The 19,383-nt window shown below is 38.5% G+C and overlaps 1 protein-coding gene across 2 annotated transcripts in view; it reads left to right on the top strand.

The window, feature by feature from the left end:
• The first annotated feature begins 12 nt into the window (after window positions 1-12).
• Window positions 13-19,383, top strand: part of POLR3A (RNA polymerase III subunit A) — a 32,038-nt gene continuing 12,667 nt past the window's right edge. For both annotated transcript variants that reach the window (XM_063163876.1, XM_063163875.1), the window contains exons 1-21: window positions 13-123; window positions 1,020-1,155; window positions 1,686-1,823; window positions 2,338-2,509; window positions 3,706-3,860; window positions 4,772-5,011; window positions 5,934-6,096; window positions 6,290-6,426; window positions 6,955-7,058; window positions 7,745-7,886; window positions 8,385-8,525; window positions 9,695-9,764; window positions 10,445-10,572; window positions 11,050-11,188; window positions 12,358-12,522; window positions 12,793-12,965; window positions 13,571-13,682; window positions 15,021-15,139; window positions 16,428-16,565; window positions 18,052-18,222; window positions 19,026-19,139. In XM_063163876.1, coding sequence (XP_063019946.1) covers window positions 80-123; window positions 1,020-1,155; window positions 1,686-1,823; window positions 2,338-2,509; window positions 3,706-3,860; window positions 4,772-5,011; window positions 5,934-6,096; window positions 6,290-6,426; window positions 6,955-7,058; window positions 7,745-7,886; window positions 8,385-8,525; window positions 9,695-9,764; window positions 10,445-10,572; window positions 11,050-11,188; window positions 12,358-12,522; window positions 12,793-12,965; window positions 13,571-13,682; window positions 15,021-15,139; window positions 16,428-16,565; window positions 18,052-18,222; window positions 19,026-19,139 — 2,901 coding nt within the window. In that variant the 5' untranslated portion in view covers window positions 13-79. The remainder of the gene's footprint in view (window positions 124-1,019; window positions 1,156-1,685; window positions 1,824-2,337; window positions 2,510-3,705; window positions 3,861-4,771; window positions 5,012-5,933; window positions 6,097-6,289; window positions 6,427-6,954; window positions 7,059-7,744; window positions 7,887-8,384; window positions 8,526-9,694; window positions 9,765-10,444; window positions 10,573-11,049; window positions 11,189-12,357; window positions 12,523-12,792; window positions 12,966-13,570; window positions 13,683-15,020; window positions 15,140-16,427; window positions 16,566-18,051; window positions 18,223-19,025; window positions 19,140-19,383) is intronic.

Here is a 19,383-nt window from a genome sequence, read left to right as displayed (position 1 = left end):
CGCTGCGGGCGGAGGCCGCGCTGACCGCCCCGGCCCAGGCCCCGCGTGCAGCCGCCCGGGCGCCGCTGCAGCCGCCGCGATGGTGAAGGAGCAGTTCAGGGAGACCGATGTGGCCAAGAAAATGTGAGTGGGATCGTCCGGTGCCAGCGGGCTGTGGCGGGGAGCGGCAGAGTTGCGGGGAATAGAACCGCTGTAGCCGGAGCTGGCAGTGTTGGTGTGGAGGGCCGTGGTGAACGGCTCGTGACACGGCTGCTCCGCTCATCGGAGCGCTGCCGCAGGCTGGGCTCTCCCACATGGGTGACTGTGCCTGTGTACAGCTAGGGGGATGCCCAGGAAGGTCGATAAGTCTCTCAGATAAAAACCACCAACTCACCGTAAAACAGCTTTATTTTTTATAGTTATTTGAAAAGATCCTGTTTCAGCAATGTTTTGACTCAACCTAGCTACCTTTGCATTGTTTTAGAATGCTTTGGGGTCCTAAGAAGGGCAGCGAGGCTGCTGAAAGAACACCAGCCCTAGGGGGGAGCGTCTGAGGGAGCTGTGGTGTTCTGCTTGGAGAAGAGGAGGCTTAGGGCAGAGTTTATCTCTTTTTTAAAACCACCTGAAAGGAGGCTGTTGGCAGCTTGGAATTGCTTTCTTCTCCCAGGCAACCCGTGACTGAATGAGAATGCCTTAAGTTGCACTAGGGAAGGTTTAGATTGGGAATGAGAGAGAACGTTGTCACAGAAGGGATGTTGAAGCATTGAATGGTCAGCCCAGGGAGGGGTGGAGTCGCTGTCCCTGGAAGTGTTTAAGGAAAGCTCAGATGTGGTACTCAACGCTGTGGTCTAATTGACAAGGTGGTGTTTGGTTATAGGTTGGGTTCAGTGATCTCTGAGGTGTTTTTCAACCCAGTTGTTTCTGTGATAACTTGCATGTAGGTGTGCTTGTCATTATAAGTAGTTTTGCATGTGTGTGTATATATATCTATATGCCTATATGTATGTACCCGTACATATATTTGAAATTTCCTATCCCAGAAGCCACATCTGTTTTGGAATGAAGTCTCCAGAAGAGATGCGTCAGCAAGCTCACATTCAAGTGGTCAGCAAGAATTTGTATAGTCAGGACAACCATCACTCTCCGCTGCAGTATGGAGTGCTGGACCATCGCATGGTGAGGACCTTTCTTTGGCTTTCCAATCTCTTTCTGGGGAGTTGCTCAAGTGGTTAAAAAAAGGTTGGGGTCACTGAAACATACTGTTTGTCCAAAGTAAGTTCAAATGAGTCTTTACTTGAAGTTCATAGACTATTAGTTGCAATGCCAGTTACTATTTTTACAGTTTTGGTAGGCAGGAAGTAAGTTACTTTTCTCCCAAACTGCTGGGATACCCAGAGGCATGTGTGATTTAAATGCCACAGTGTAGATTGTAGTAATCTGTAAATAATTTCTAAGTAACAGTCTGTAAATAATTTGTAAGAGCTGCCCGAGTCCAGGTCATTGTTGTCAGCAGGGGCTGTGTGTAAAAGCCATTTTTCTTAAGGGTCAGAGTGACTGTAATGCTATTGCTGTGCTTCTGATGCTGGGGAAAAGGAGTGGCTTTGCTACTAGGATTCCTGACCAGTTTATAAACTGCTGTGTTCTGTATCTATCCTATCAGTTACAGCTAACTTTTCCTCTGCATGTGTGTTGTCTTTCTCCCAAAGGGAACCAGTGAAAAAGACCGTCCCTGTGAAACCTGTGGCAAAAGTCTGGCTGACTGCTTAGGGCATTATGGGTACATTGACTTAGAACTACCATGCTTTCACGTTGGGTACTTCAAAGCTGTGATAGGTATCTTGCAGGTAAACATGATCGTGATTTCCTGTCAGTTTCTGGTCTAAAAAAGGACATTTTCAGTAAAGATGATGCTTGAAAGTAGTTGAGAAGGCCAAAATAAGGTTGCATTAGGAACCTATGTTTGTGTACATTTTCTTCTGTAAAATACATGTATTTAAAGACCAGTCTTAGTGATGTTCTATGTAATCTCAGATTGAAAAATTATATTATTTTTCTGCAGTTTGAATTAAATATATGCAGGATAATTTGGCTTTCAGAACATCCAAGTAAATCAAAGCTCTGTTTGCTTTATATGGATTTAATGCCCTGCAGAGCTTAGGTAATTATTTGCCTTATTGACTGTATTTTTTCATGTGCTTGTTAGTGTATATTCCAGTATGTGATTTGGTCTTCTAATCAAGACAGTGGTATCTCATTCAAAGAAATGCACTGTGTTGAAGAACTTAAGCTGTAGTTCAAGAGGTTACATCTCTGAATGTGTCTCTGAAACAACTGTGTTTATATATGTTTACCTTTAAGATGATCTGCAAAACCTGTTGCCGCATCATGCTGTCAGTGGAAGAAAAAAAGCAGTTTTTAGATTACCTAAAACGACCTGGCCTTACATATCTTCAGAAGAGAGGGCTGAAAAAGAAAGTGTCTGAGAAGTGCCGAAAGAAAAACACTTGTCCCTACTGTGGGGCCTTTAATGGTGAGTATCAGCATGAGCAGTTTGTGATGTTATCTGCTTTGGTGGTTTTCACCTTGTGGTAGGATCCAAATCTTGAATATGTTTGTTCATTGCACAGCTAGTGGGTGTTCTCTCTGGCCTTCATTAAGAAACAGGTAATTGCATTTTTAGAGCCAGGCACATCCTTGTTAACCTCATTTGTGTGGATACTGACATTTTCCTAGTTGCTTGTAGTATTTCATGTTTCATGTTGTAACCAATATTTGATACTTCAGTCATGACAAAAACACCCCATTTAATGTGTTTTTAAAAATATTGGGAGCTATTGGCAATGATGAATATGTTCATACAGAAGCATTGATAGCATTTGTAATTTTGAGTGAGTATCATTTTTCATCACCGAAGTAAATTACCTTAAGATTATTCCTTCTTCAGGGCAGAGTATTTTTGTAAGAGTTTGTATGTGGTTTTCGAAATAGGTCTTGTTTTTTTTCATTTTTACTGATCACCTGCTACTGCTGTTTAAGGACTTGGTCTATTACAGGTTTATAGTAGATGGTTAGTCCATAACTTAACTTCTAACTCATGAAAATTGTGGGTTCTTTGCTGAAATGTTAAGCAACTCAATAAAAGTAGAGCTATTTTATCATAGGTGCCCTGTCTACACATAGGGGGCATAAACAGTGGGCATTTAGAGAAGTTATATGATGGGTCAGAATACTTCAGTGAAACAAATTGAGCATTTGGATTTGTCTGTGGAAGTTTGATGAATCATGTTAGCTGTGTGACATGAAAATATTTATCAGATTTTTCTGGTAATCCACTTCCAAAATTACTTCAGAAGATACTGGTAAGATACCTAAATGGCACTTCTTAATCCTGTTTTTAGTGTGGAAACTTCTACTTTAAAAATATCTGCTGTGAATGAGAGGAAGCTGAATTAAAGGTGTGGGCTAAACCACCTACTTTCAGCCTCAGAGGCTGCACCATCATGTAGGTATACCAAGCCATTCATATGAAAAGGTATAACTTGATTGTCCTTTTGTTTTTCTGAGTTTAGGAAGCTGCTTAATAAAGCTGATAAAGTTTTAACTTTTTCTTATGTTCACTGAAGGTTTAGCTTGTTTTAGAACTGTAACTTAAGTTTTGGTGGTGTTTTGTGTTTTTGTTTTTTTTGAAATAAAACCCCAAGGCAATCTATATTTAATTTCTTGCAGGAACTGTGAAGAAGTGTGGTTTGTTGAAGATAATACATGAAAAGTACAAGACAAATAAGAAAGTTGTAGATCCAGTAGTATCTACTTTTCTCCAGTCCTTTGAAACTGCCATTGAATATAACAAAGAAGTGGAGCCCTTACTGGGAAGAGCTCAGGTGAATTTTATTATTTACCTACATTTTTTGCTCTTTTTTGTGCATGAAATAAAACTTCTTAAAGCCTTGCAATGTGTCAGCTCAAGTCTTGTAATGACCCAAGAATTTTGTATATCAAAAGATGGATGAAGAATGTTTGTATCCAGTGCAATAATGTTAATTTCCTAAAATGAGAAATTTAGTATATTAGCATGTTCTGGTACACCATCATCTGCCTGTAAATAATGTTCTCAGTGTGTTGTGCTTCTATAAACTAGAACAGGAAGAAGAAACACAGGTCCATATAAAGTTTGCATGTATATATAGGTTTACTGTAAGACAGGTATTAATTCCCATGCATGCGTTTTTTTCATCAGAAGTTCTTAATGTTGAGAAAGAGCAGACTTAATTTGCTATTTGTTTCATTAGCTGTCCATTGTATTCAGTTTTGTTTCCTTCTGCTCGTAGCAAGCTGGAAAAATCTCCAGGTACATACTTGGATGGAAAAAGTAATGAACACAGCAGTAGATGTACTAAGACGAGAGAAATATCTAGGTAGTACTGTGATCATGTGATTTTTTTACTAATAAAATGACTGCAATGTACTGTAAGTTTGTTGTAGGATATTAATTGAGTTGCTTTCTCTATTGACAGTGAGATAGTCTCCATTAACTCTTGAGACAACAGAGCAACACACTAGGAAGTAAACATGCAGATACAGGGGAAAAATGGAATGAAAGACTATATAGCAAGCTAACATTTGAGATGCTAAAAACATTGGTTCAGAATAAATAAACCATGTTTGCATGAATAGTTCTGTATTTGCCTTTGAAAATGACTATTTCTGAGCATCAATAAAATAAGGGGGGGAGGGAGGCATTGGAACTTGATACGATGGCTTCTTCTCCCCATTTTCCCAATGGATTTTGTAGGAAAACTTGAATCCTTTGGTAGTATTGAACCTCTTTAAAAGAATCCCAGTGGAAGACATCCCTCTACTTCTAATGAACCCACAAGCAGGTAAACCTTCAGATCTGATCCTCACACGGCTCCTGGTGCCTCCACTGTGTATCAGACCCTCTGTGGTGAGCGATTTGAAGTCTGGCACCAATGAGGATGATTTGACAATGAAACTGACAGAGATCATTTTCCTCAATGATGTGATAAAAAAGGTGAGTCAGCCTTCACCCTCTGAGACTGCTGCCTTCAGAAGGATTTGTGTGGGATTGAATATAGCAAATGGGTTTAGTGCTTACAGTCTGGTGCTGTATTTCTATGATGTTGGGCATTTTACTGAGAGACAGGAGCAGCTTACTTCAGATGGGACTGGCTGAGTGGCTGCTTGCAGTGTAGGATCTGCTGAAGGTCTGCTGGGTTCTTATGAGAAATGTTTCTTCATTTCAGCTCTGATCCATTTACTTTTTTTTAATCTTTTCTTTTTTTTCCCTCTCCCATGACTGTCACACTTTTTGCATAGTTACTTACAATGAAAATATTACACCTATTGATTTGGGTTTGATTTTTTTCTTGTAGACCTTCCTCTTTTCTTACATTTTTGTGCTTTATTTATTCCACCATCTGATCTTGAGAAATCAGGTTTCATTTAGCATAGCTGTCAAATTGAGACTAAAAGATGATTTGACATTTTATCATTTGCTTAGAAGAGGGCTTCTACCAGAATAATACTTTTCACACTTGGCAAAACTGTTCCTTTGTCAGGCAGACAAAATGAATTGAATACTAATTCTTCTGTGATGGAAAAACTATTAACTACTGATTTTCCTGTCAGTTAAGTTATATTAGCTTAAGTTGATTGGGAAAAATGTAACTGAAAGAAATACCTAATTTTGTGAGCATTTGTTCAAAGCCCATATTAGTCAAAAGATTTTTCTTTTTTGCTGGGTTCCCTTGTGATGTGCCTTATGCTATAGTAATATGCATCTTCTCACGAAGTTATTTTCCCTTTTTCATTCCAATTGATGGAAGTTTCATGATATTTTTTGCAAAGGAAGAGTTGTACTCATACAGAAAACTTGTCTAGTTTAATATATGTTGTTACATTTATTTTCTGAATTGGATTACTATTTTGTTTAGCATAGGATATCAGGAGCCAAAACACAGATGATTATGGAAGACTGGGATTTTCTTCAACTGCAGTGTGCCCTGTACATTAATAGTGAGCTCTCTGGCATACCCCTCAACATGGCACCTAAAAAATGGACCAGAGGTTTTGTTCAGAGACTTAAGGGAAAGCAAGGTTTGTCTAAAAATTGCTTTTAATAATTTTTTTATAATTGAACCACAAATCTTTCCTGTTGCCAAGTCTCCTTCTGCTACTGCTGTGTAGCACCTCAGTGCTGTTCCTTAAATGATGTTCTAATGTACTGTCTTAACACATAACATTTTGACAACTTTTTATTTAAAGAGTTTCAACTGTTTTATTTTGCTAGGTCGGTTTAGAGGCAATCTGTCTGGAAAGAGAGTGGATTTTTCTGGCAGAACAGTCATTTCACCTGATCCTAACTTGAGAATAGATGAAGTAGCAGTGCCTATTCATGTTGCTAAAATATTGACCTTTCCTGAAAAGGTAAGTAGTATAGGACTCAAAAACTTTTTCTATTCTATTTTTTTCCCTAAGTCAGACCTTGATGATGTTTCTTTACTCACTGTAAAAGGGAGGGAATGTACTGCATTATGTTGGAAATGCCATTCATTGATGCTTTGCCAGTTCTCTTGCTGCTGGCAAATAAAGATCTGTGGTATTGGATGTAGGCAAGTGCTGGCAAGGTGTGGTGTAAGGAGTGACATGTCTACAACTAAGACTTTTGCTTCATGTTTTTTCAATTCATTCACAGATTTTTGCAAAGGAGTGGATGGGTGCTTTTATTTCTAAGTTTCCCTCCCAGATTTTTAATTTAATTTCCCTCTGATATCCTGCTCTAAGATAGGCTGGTGTTTTTCTCCTCTATTCCATCCTGCGAGTTCCCCTCGGCACTGGAGGCTGTGTAAGGGGGTTGTCAGTTGAGCCTAAAATTTGAGAATACAAAAGCCATCAGTAAAAACAAGATCCTGAAACATGTACTGCTTGTTTCTGATTGAAGTCTTTATGCAACAGGTGAACAAAGCAAATATTAATTTTATGAGGAAACTTGTCTGCAATGGTCCTGATGTTCATCCTGGAGCAAACTTTATACAACAAAGGCACACTCAAATGAAAAGGTATTGTGCTTATCTGTAATGATTCACTTTTTATTTCTCCCTATCACCTTGTTCTTGTTGGTATATGAAGGCAGTTATATCTGCAGGGATTAAAATTTATTTTTAGAACCTTTCATACAGGGCAGTAGAGAAAGATATGTCTTTATGTTCTCAGGTTTATTGTACCAGTTTTTAAAATAGTTTCTTGCATTTAAACTAAAGTGCACATGTACTAATGACGTTGAAGTGCAGTTAGATTATTTTATGTCTGAGTTGATCTTAGCTGAAATGGAGGGTGTAGAACAGACACAAGTGAAAACAGGTGGTTTTGGGCAAGTTGTACTGGCTGTTTTCATGTGAGAGCTAATCTAAAGTCAGTTTATATGTAGGAAGGAGGGGTAATACATGAATGAAACTTCCTATACTCTGATAGAATTGAAATAAATTCTGTGCACTTAAAAATGGACTTTTTTCTTACTTAATGCCTAATCACTGTAGCTTTGTTGACTAATGCCAAAATAGGTTCATTGCTTAGAATAGCAGTGACTGATGTTCAGTCCATACCAGTTTTGTTTTCTAGGTATTGTAATACAAATACTCCAGTGTTTAATGGAAAAGTTGGCATTATAAACACAGAATTAATTTTTAGTTGTCTTTGTTTAGTGTCTGTGTATCTTCTGACTGCATTGTTCTCCCTTCCTATGAAGGTTTTTGAAGTACGGGAACCGAGAGAAGATGGCCCAGGAGCTGAAGTTTGGTGACATTGTGGAGCGTCATCTGATCGATGGTGACATTGTCCTGTTCAACAGGCAGCCCTCTCTGCACAAGCTGAGCATCATGGCCCACATTGTGAGTGCACACAGGCTGGCACAGACAGTGCAGCCTGCAATGCCAGGCACTTGGCCTTTATGGTGTTTCTGTCTTACACAAGCAAAAATCAACAGCTCCTGCTGAAACAGTGTGTGAGGCAAGGATGAATGCAGTGCAGTTGTGCCTGTGTATGGGAATTGATGTGTACCCAGACAGGATTCTGTATGCACACTTCTTCCAACAGCCATAGTTGACCTTGCCATGTCTTCTTCTGTGAGCATTTCATTTTTGTGGAGTTGATGTGATCTCTACAAAGCATGTTGTCTTGTGTGCTTTTAATAAATATTTCATAATGAAAATTATTAGCTACATTTCTATAATATAATCTGAACACAATTTCTGTCAGTTCCTGCTGAGTCAAATCCTATAATCAGGAATTTTGATTCATTTTTGTAATATAAAAAGGAAGCACTTGAGCATGGCTTTTTTTTAGCCATGATTGACTGTGTGTACCTAATCTTTTTTTTCCTTTTCCAGGCTAGAGTAAAACCTCATAGGACATTCAGGTTCAATGAGTGTGTCTGTACACCATACAATGCTGACTTTGATGGAGATGAGATGAACCTTCACCTTCCTCAGACTGAAGAAGCAAAAGCAGAAGCACTTGTTTTAATGGGGGTGGGTAGATAAAATGCTCATGTTGGGATTTTGCTGGTGACAGATGGGCTGAGTCCTTTAGTTATTAACTTGCATGTGAAATCTGAAGTACTGTCAAGATTGCTGGGTGTGGATATTTTCCAACTTTGAAGCTGCTTGAAAACTCTGCAAAAACCACTTCAGAATAAATTAGGACTGTTACAACCTGGTAATCAACTAGCCTTTGGGGAAATTGCAGTGTAGATGTCATGAGTATGCTTCTGCCTGACTGTCCTTAGAGATGGCTACCAGGGTGACTCTGTTACCAGCAGATCCATCATTTGCTTCTGGTCTGACAGCCTGGGAATTGCAGTTGGATGGACCAGCTGGAGATGAGGTGGTGATACTGGGCTTGCACTGGAGAGTGCAGCTTCCCAGAGAAGGCAGGAGGGAGTGGGCTCATAGAGCAGGTCAGAAAGGGAGAAGGGAGGGAAGATAAATAAGGATCTGATGGTTGCAATCTTTGATCTGTGGTATGAGTCAGTAGCTGAGGGTTTACAAATCCATTGCTCCTTTAGCAATACCAAATGCTATTCTCAGTTCAGGTGTACCCATACAATTGTTGGCTGCAGCCTGTTGGAGCTCACTGAACTGACTTGTGAGCTTAAAAAGAACACCCCCAAGTGTGTGATTCAGGTCTGTGTGAGAAATGGGTTCAGGCAAAACTGCTCCATGGGTGGGGGTGATGAACTGGAGCCGTAGTTTGAGTAAAACAGAAGATCATGGGGCTAGAGGTGGCCTTATTGTTACCCATCAGGAGGGATTACACCACTTGCAGTATTGCAGTTGATCCCTATAGTGAATGTAACACCTCTTGTCCTTTCCCCTGTTCTCAAAGCTAGCTTGTCTTCCCTTCCCTGTCCTACCAAAACACATCAAGTTGTTTGCCACTTCTGTTTGGAAACAGAATATGCTATTTCCAGTAACTTTTCTCAGACTATTCCTTAGCTGTCAGTAGATGTGCATGGATGAAAGTGAACTGAAACTTCTGACTTCTTTTTTCCATCTTTTTGAAGAAAGCTGTAGTTCCATTTAGAATAAGCTTTGACCATCTCACCATAAAATAAATGTCTTAAATGATAGATTCCATTTTAAATAGCCAATGGAATATCAGTGTCTTCAAATGCATAACATCTTTTTGTGTCATGCAGACTAAAGCAAACTTGGTGACACCTAGAAATGGAGAGCCTCTTATTGCTGCTATTCAAGATTTCCTCACAGGTGTGTATGAGCTGGTTTCAGAGCTGTGTGATCTAACAGTTGTTCCTTCAGAATCACTTCCCTTTTTCAGAGATTTTCTATATTAATTAAAAACTTCCACCTTTCACAAGTCAAAGTAACATTATTAAATAAGGCCCATGTTTTCCTGGAAGATAATGATGCCCTCAGAGTAATTTCTGATGTTGTCTACCTTTATAGCTGCTATTATTACTACCTTTGAGTGTGTTTTTCTGCAAATGAATGTTTGAGATCTTTGTCTGCATTCAGTAGACAATGTAAACTGCTTATGATTATGGTAGAGGAATTAATTTCATTCAATAACTATTAGCTTTAACCTCCAGTATGTACCTTCAATGTCTTTAATGTGTTAGGAAATGTTCAATGAATATAAGGAAGAAGGTTTACAAAAATAAATACTGAGGCTTTGTTTTATTTAGGAAATAGAGTCTGAGATCAAGAGAGTAAGTTATATAAATAGACTCTTCGTAATTTTTAGACATTTAGTGTGGAGCAATTCAACAAAATTCTGGAAAGGATTTACAACTAAAGCTGTCTAAACTATTGTTGTTTTGCACAGTAAGTAGCTGATTCATATAAGAATGAAATAATTAACACTGAGTATGCAATGACTTTTAAATGGAATCTAAATTCAGTCTGTCATGATACTTTTTTCATTCCAGGTGCTTACCTTCTTACATTAAAAGATACCTTTTTTGATCGAGCCAAAGCCTGTCAAATTATTGCATCTATCCTGGTTGGCAAGGATGAAAAGGTCAAAGTTCGCCTTCCACCCCCAGCAATTCTGAAGGTGTGTCAAACTATTTTTTTCATGTTACTAAGGTTTTCTTTATTGTGTGTTCTTGACCCATAGTGATGCTACATGAATCTTTCAACTCCTCAAGTTTGAAATCAAAGGTACTTTATAAAGAAGAATTATGAATGTTGCACCCTCTTTCAGAAATGAAATGACAGCAGCATCTTTGAGGTTTTTTGCCTTTTCTAGTTAGAAAGGGGAACTCCCTCCCTCTAGTTAGAGGGAGCAGTAGGGCATGTTTCTCTGAGTGCATGCTCATACCCTGTTGTCAAGGATAACCATTCAGCACCAAGGAGGTTCAAATCTATGAAAGGGGATGTGTTTCAAAGGAATGCTACCATGCATTTCTACAAGTATGATTCTCTGTAGACTTGTTCTGTATGTCAGGCAATTTTACAATTAAATTCTTGCTTGCTCTTTTCCTGTAGTCTTAGCATAAACTTGTAATCTTTATTCTTCTGTTTCTCTCAGCCTGTAACACTCTGGACAGGAAAACAGGTTTTCAGCCTCATCCTCAAACCCAGTGATGATTGTCCTGTAAAAGCCAACCTACGAACCAAGGGCAAACAGTATTGTGGCAAAGGGGAGGACCTGTGCTACAATGATTCTTGTGAGTGACACTTCTAAAGCAGTGTTTTGCAAGTTGTCAAAGAAATCTTGGAAATTATTGAGCTTCCTGTAGGCATTGAAGCTGTGCTTGACATAAGTGTTCTTGAAATGAAAATAAGATCTTGCAGTTTTTCTCTAGACTTGAAGTCTGTTTTCTTAAACTGAAAGAAAAGTTTTGTATGATGCTCAGTTTGTCGTGGTGCTTTACTGTTTGAAGGTGAGAGAGAGGAAAGCAAAGCTTAGGAAGTGGTTGTTCAGAGGGCAAGTGAAAAAATTTAGTCTCTTGATGGGGGGTACTAATGCAGGGATTAGAAGTCAAACACTGTAAGGAGATAGAACATGCAGGGAAGATAAATCCCTAGGATATCAAACCATCCATGTCCTTCCACTTAGGGATGTCTGTGGCAGATGGAATGCAAAAACCACCATGGTTGAAAAGGCTGTAGAGGAAGACTTTTCTTAGGATTACTTTAATATGCATGTGGTGACTGTTGGAAAGGAACTTGAGCAGGCAGGCTTAGGCTGGTTCCTTGCTGCTCACAAGTGTAAGTTGAGGAAGCATTGATTTACACTAATTCTGTCATGCAATGTTGCCTCAAGAAAGAATTTCCCAGTTAGCACTCAAGCTCTCTCTACAGATGACTGAGTGGTTTCTGCAGATGAAAGGAAAACTCTGTGCTATGAAGTCGGTTGTAAACATTGTGGAACAATTTTTTAAGCTTCTAAATATTGTAGGACAAAAGGCCACAAAGCAATCCTGCTCACACTCCTGTGAACAAAAGACATTGACTTTCACAGTCTATTAATTTCATAAAATACGGGAAGAGTCCATTTTCTGAGTTACACAGGAGCACATGATGTTGAAAACTTGCAGGTTTTTTTGTTGGCTGTTTTCAGTTCTCTGAAAAAAATGCATTTCTGCAGACGGAGTAATTCTGAAAGTCCTCTGCAATTTCTCAAAAGTCTCAAGAAAACCTGAATCGTATTTTGATTTGATATTATAAGTGATAGAGCAGTGACTTGTACTTCAAGAAGATGATGCCTAAATTCACATTGAAAATTCTGAGCATAGACAGAGCTTCTATTTAAAAATTCTCTCCATAAGTGATTACTAATGGGTGGTGAGTGTTTTAGAAAACTGGTGAATTCTTTTTGCTTTTTCATTTCTAGATGTCACAATTCAAAACAGTGAGTTAATGAGTGGCAGTATGGACAAAGGAACCCTGGGGTCAGGATCCAAGAACAACATCTTCTACATCTTGCTGAGAGACTGGGGCCAGGTGGAAGCTGCAGATGCCATGTCACGTCTGGCCAGACTTGCTCCAGTCTATCTTTGTAAGTACGTTTCCTTGTAAAATAATACTTCAATACAGAAATAGAGAGCAAGCAAGATTTTTGCTTCATGTGACATGCTGTGCTTGTAAAAAAGTATGCTTGTTTTGAAGGTGGGAGACAGTGAAACAATTATTGTTGTGTTTATGAACTGCTTGTGATGGTCACATGATGGGAGGCAAAATTGAAAGTTCCCAATAGTATTTCCTGGGTTTAATTTTTTTTCTCTATATGAGATTGAACTCTAAATTTTTTTTTTCTTTTTAATAATAGCTAATCGTGGCTTTTCAATTGGAATTGGTGATGTAACCCCTGGGCAGGGCCTGCTAAAAGCTAAGTATGAGCTCCTGAATGCTGGCTATAAGAAATGTGATGAGTATATTGAAGCTCTGAACACTGGCAAGCTACAGCAGCAACCTGGTTGTACTGCAGAAGAGACACTAGAGGTACAATTTTTAATTAAATTAACTCTCCATATGCAGTAGAGGCTTCACAAATACGTTCTTGTACATTGAAAGTCTATGGTTGTCTTCTCAAACCTTAAAATACAAGCAAATACAGTCCCTAGGCATGTAACTTGAGCTGAGTCTGTACAGGCTTTAGGTGTTTGTATGCATCTAAAAAAGCTAGCTTAACACAGAACAACAGAAATCCTCCAGGGTGTATTGGGGTGATACTGGAGAATAAAATTACACAGGTAATTGGAATGAGTTAATTACATTGATCAAGATTTTTGTGGTTATCTTCTGTGCAGCACTGTGTGACTTAGAGCTTAGTGCAATGCTCAATTTAGCTGATATTTCTGATGCTGATAAGAGATTGTCATGTTCTTGGATACCCCTGTCTTATCCAAACAAAGACATTTTCTTCAGCAAACTGGAAGTTAGGCAAGCTGAAATTTAAAATAGTTTTACCTGAAGGAACAACTGGGTTTCTTTGTCTTCACTGTGTTTTGCACTCCCTTTAACTATTGAAGGTGTTGATGGGAGTGATAGAGTTCTGTTTGTGTGTTTTTTAGCAAATTCTGAACCTCTGAAATACTGTATTTCAGGCTTTAATCCTTAAAGAACTGTCTGTTATCAGAGATCATGCTGGCAGTGCCTGTCTCAGAGAACTGGACAAGAGCAACAGTCCCCTGATCATGGCTCTCTGTGGTTCTAAAGGTAGGGACAGCTGAACTTGGCATGTAGGTTGCTCACTCCTTCACTTAGGTGGAACTTTGTTCTTCCATCTTTATAGTTTGTTTTATACTGTCAGTTTGCGAGTTCATGTCATAGGTGTTTCAAGTGGTTAAGTACAGTTGGATATAGTTAAAGTCAAGGAGATGTTCTGCTATTCTTGTGTCTTGATTTTTAGTGCTAGTTGCAAAATATCTTGTTCTTAAGACTTACTAATTAATCAGTTAAAGGTTTTCAGTTGTGTTTCTACTTCAAGTATTTATATCACATAGAAAAATCAACAGTAAATGGTACACTCAGAATGGGAACCAACATTTTGTAGAATCATGGAATTATTTGGAAGGGGCTTTAAAGATCATCTGGTTCCAACCCCCTGCCATGGGTTGGACCTTCTACCAGACCAAGATAGGGCATCCACAGCTTCTCTCAGCAACCTCGTTATAAAGAGTTTCTTCCTGATGTCCAATCTAAACCTGCCCTCTGACAGTTTGAAGTCATTCCTCCTGTTCTATCACTACATGCCCTTGTGTCAAGTCCCTCTGTGTCTTTCTTGTAGCCCCTCTTTAGAAGATGCTATAAGGTCTTGAATTCTTGAGGGAGTTTTCATTTGTTTCATTTGTTTCTTTTAAGAATTTGAAGAAGTCACTTTTGCTTTTTTTGGCTGTCTAATAAATTTTTTTATTTTATTTCTAACAGCATGTCACTGCGAGGCTTTTTGTGGAAAGGCTCACAGGGGCATGTTGTATTCTAAAGAAATACTGAAATCTAAGACAAGAAGTAGATTAAGTGTATCATTTTTGTGGGGGTTTTGGGGGGGCATTGTTTGCAAACATATTCAGCAATTAAAACTTCTGAGTTAGTGACTTAATTCTCTAGGACTTAATTTGTTCTAGGAGTCCTGGTAGACTGAACTCTTTATGAAAAATATTGTTGAAGTATGTTTATTGTTTATTGAAGAAATTGGGAAGCAAAATATGTAGGTTAGGATCATGGGCTGTGTACAACACAATCTGTGATACAACCCAGGATAATAAAAGGATGGTAGCCAAATAAAGGCATGAATGTCTATGACTCAAAGGAAAAAAAATGAAAAATTGTTGCCTGTGTCATAGACTTCAGTGCATAAATGCACTTAAGAGTTTGCATAAATTCTGAAATTACCAGGACGAGTAACAGCAAAGCTTCTCTAAGTCTTGCGGTTCTGATTTGCTGAGCAGCTATGAGGCTAAATAATTCACCTTCATGGAAGTGAAGATAGCCCTTCACCCTCAAATGAGGAATATACTGCTTCCCTGATGAGCTTTCTTTTCCTTGTCTTTTCAGGCTCCTTCATTAACATATCCCAGATGATTGCTTGTGTAGGGCAGCAGGCTATCAGTGGGTCCCGTGTTCCTGATGGGTTTGAGAACAGATCCTTGCCTCACTTTGAGAAGCATTCTAAGGTAATTCTGGGGGTTTACAACAGACTGTGAAGGAAAGTGGAACAAGTTTCTTTAAACATTTTTGAGGAGACTGTGTGATGAAACATGCTGCCATGATATGCTGAAGGATCATATACGGTCAATGTAAAATGTTTTGTGTGATTTGGGAGTTAACAACAGTGCTCTGAATTGCCACAGGATGTCTAGTTAGCTTGACTTTTTACAGCTAATCTTTGCTTTGACCTTTCTAATTTAGTAAAGTTAAAGTGAGGTGAGGATACAATTTTGGTTCTCTTGATAATCCTAAAAATAATTAGCTAAAGTTTCTCACTGGTGTTACATTTGACTGCACGAATACTTTCCAGGAAAACTGCTGAATGTGTCTGGTGTCTTTAAAAACAGGTGAGAACATGCCAGATCAATCATTCTGGTTTTTCTCTTTTTCCACCAGGATGGCTACCATGGGTTACTCTGTGTTTCATGTTTTGGTCCTACATGAAGCAAGTGACTCTCATGCACTTGTTAATATAATCCAGTGAGATGAATTTCTTTCAAGTGCTGTTTGAAATCTAATGAACACTAGTGAAGGTTCTGGGTATGAGCCCATAGTCTAGTTTGTGTGCTAGCTAAGTGTCAGATGGTAGCTATGACACATATGTGACTAAATGTCCAAATTGCAACTTCTGAGTTCTGTAACATACTGAATAAGTAGAAAAGGAAACAATATTTAATGGTTTCAATGGGAAGGTAAAATGTAGCTCTAGCTGTTTTTCTGATTTATAAAGCATTACCTGTTGTTAAATAACAATAAACAGTGATTTTTGACTTGAAGGGATGCCTGTGTAAATTTCATTGTCAAGAGCTTTCCTCAGGGGTGAGGGAAACCATTCAAAAAAATTAATTATGTACATATCTCCAGTTGTATTTTTCCTAGCTTCCTTAGTCTTCAGCAAATACCTTTGCACTACTATAGCAAAATGAACATTCTTAATTGCAGTTTCTATTTTTGCATATTTAATGGAAGTGTTGGTGTAGTTTTGGGAAGGAATAGCTGGACATGTGGCAAGGAGGAAGGAGCAACTGTGATCAATTAGTTTGGGAGAACTAGGCAAGGTTTCTGAAACCTTTATTCAGGTCTAAAATGCGAATATGGAACTTGAGAGCTAAGCAGAGCTGAGGTCATTGTCCTGTGTTGGTGGGGGCATTGGCTAACTTGCAGAAAGCATTTAAATGACATGCACCATGTCTTTCTGTAACATACAGAACATGCATTGCATTTTAACTGTGTGTTTCCCACTCTTCCCTGCAGCTCCCTGCAGCAAAAGGCTTTGTTGCCAACAGCTTCTATTCTGGCTTGACTCCCACAGAATTCTTTTTCCACACAATGGCTGGTCGAGAAGGTCTGGTTGATACAGCTGTAAAAACAGCTGAAACTGGGTATATGCAGGTAATGGTCAGCAGAGTGAGGGTTTTATCAGTCTGCAAACGTGGATATTTCTCTTGTGCCTGTTGAGGTGATGGATCAGGGAGAACTGCAAACCTTGTGTGTTTTCAATGTAAACAGAGTAATTTATACTATGAAATACATGGCTTGGTCTTCTCCAGGAGGTGTGAAGTTTGTAAACAAGACCTCAGCTAGTGGTACAAGAATATGCTTGTATTAAGCTGTTTCTTCCTGAGTATGGGTAAAAGTCCTTTTTCCATGCAATTGTTGAGCACTACTTTCTGTGTAGTGTGTTCCTGAACCTGATGTGAGTGATGACAGAAATGCAGCTAAAGCTCCCTTTCAATGTCTGCTCTCTAGGTAAGAGGGACCGTGGTCATATAGGCTTAGACTGGTTCTGTAAGATTTTAGTGTCTTTGGTTGTAAATATATGTCCTTCCAACAAAGCTTCTTGCTTTTATGTGCAGTCTTAAGATTTGTGTTCCAACATTTAAGTAGTATGTGAATTATAGTCCTTGTCCCAGTGTAACAGAGAGCAGAAAAGCCAAGATAAGTTGGGGCTGGAAACACATTCCAAGATAGACAATTAAGTGTATAAAGACAGAAAAAAACCCACCTTTTGGAGTAGGTGTCTATTAGACCATTTGTCTCCAAAACTAATGGAATAATCTTGGCATGTCTGCAGGTATTTGCGTATATATAAATATAATAAGCAATCTGCAAAATATTTTTCCTCTTCAATTCTCTTCCTATATCAATGAATTGTAGCACTTGGACTTTGAAATGTAAAAAAAAAAATCTTAACATTTTATCTTAGCTTTTTTCTCACCAGTGAGAAAAAAAGTACCAATTCATAGTCTAGTTTAGGTGATCTAATGTGCTTTCATGGAACAATGAAGTCCATCTTTCAAGTAGAAATGTTTTAACCTAAAATGTTTGATAGCATGCTTTCTTTTGGGGAATGCCAAGGAATATGATAGTTAAGGGATTTCCCAATATAAGGAGTTAATGTAGGAGAAGCAGATAACCCAGATAGAAAAATGGTTTTAGCACGTGACCTCTTTGTTTTTTTCTCAGTGACAAGAATCATTGAGAGGCTCTGCTTTCATATACAAAAAGTATTGTATCCCTTGAGAAATAAATCTGCTTGGAAGAATATGAGTGTTATGTCAAAAAACCCACCCAAATAAATCCCTCAGACTACAATAGGTTTTTGCAGCTTAGCCTTAAATCATTAGCTTTTCTATATAATGGAATTGTAAATGTGGAGTATTGTGTTGTTGCATGAAATTTTCTTGACTTGAATCTTCTGTAGAATGTACAGTAAGGCCTGAGGGGTAATAGTTGATTTTAAGTAGGTTTTCATGCCTGCTGATCACTGTGTCAGATTTATTTCCCAAGTCTGTTTCTGTGCTTCTTGTATTGCAAATCAACAGCTGTTTTTAAAAAGATCAGTTTTACTTTCCTTGTACTTTTTTTTTCCCTTCAGAGACGTCTGGTAAAATCCCTTGAAGATCTTTGCTCACAATATGATTTAACAGTCAGAAGTTCTACTGGTGACATTATACAGTTTATTTATGGAGGGGATGGCTTGGATCCTGCAGCTATGGAAGGGAAGGATGAACCACTGGAATTCAAGAGAGTTCTAGACAATATCAGGGTAAGGATTGCTGAAATCCTTATTCAAAGTGTGAAAATACTGTTAAGCATGGAGAAGAAAGTAGTAAATAATAGGGAAAATTGTTTCAGTGGAAAGACTTACTTTCAAACTGCCTTTTTTGAATGATCCTGGTCAGTCTTTCAGGATGTGTGTTCTAAGAGTAATGGATGTTTTTTTCCAGTGGAACAGCAATTTGTGTATAGAGACCAAACCGTGTATAAGCTGTGACAAGTAAAATTTCTTTCTGTGCTCGAAAATAGTTTTGTGGCCTGATATCCAGCTCAGTAGATAATTACTGCTGGCTTATTTGGACACTAGTTTGGTACATTGCACAGATTAGTTCTCTATTAAATCAAGACTTAGATGTTCCTTGAGTTCAGCTGGCAGGCGGTTGGTCAATAATATTGTCATGTTTGAAGACTTGTATTGTTCAGTTTTGGTTTTGTGGTTGGTTGGTGTGTCGTGACCCCCTTCCCCCAGAAAAATGCCTTTTGCTGAAGTAACTGTTTAGATTTCTGTAATATGGGTGTAAAAAATGGGTAGAACTAGAAATGTCTGGGTGTATACCTTCAAATTTGCAGAAATAAGGAAGAGTGGATGTGGTTCTTCTTCCCACAGTAGTCTGATATATAGTGTAGAAAACCAAAACCAACCAAAAAAAACCCATTAAACAAACTACAAAAAGACACAACCAGAAATAAAGAATGCTGTTATTCAGTTCTCCATATCTGTGTTCTGTGTCTTTGCAATGGAGTTTTTGTGCATGTGCTGTCTGTGGATAACTCAGGTTTTTTCCTGTGAAGGCTGTCTATCCATGCCGAAGTGAGCCAGCCCTTAGCAAAAATGAATTGGTGTTAACATCTGAGTCCATCATGAAGAAGAATGAATTTCTTTGCTGCCAAGACAGTTTTCTGCAGGTAATTATCTCACTTCCTTATCACACTGTGATTAACTTTTCTTTAGGATTTAAGCACAGGACTTTAGCCTGTCAGGAGACTACTTACATGGCTTTTAAGGGTGAGTGAAGGTTCGCATGGCTGCTTATACTTTGAATTGTAAAATTCAATCTGTTTGAAAGAGCATTGGGCAATTTTAATATTTATGAGAGCAGCCACTCTCAAGACTTCCTTGAGAATCAGTGATCAAAGCTGTAGAATTAAC

This window comes from Melospiza melodia, chromosome 9 (assembly GCF_035770615.1).
Source record: "Melospiza melodia melodia isolate bMelMel2 chromosome 9, bMelMel2.pri, whole genome shotgun sequence".
NCBI lineage: Eukaryota > Metazoa > Chordata > Aves > Passeriformes > Passerellidae > Melospiza > Melospiza melodia.
Note: the sequence above shows the minus strand (reverse complement) of the source record. Positions and strands in the feature narration are given on the sequence as shown.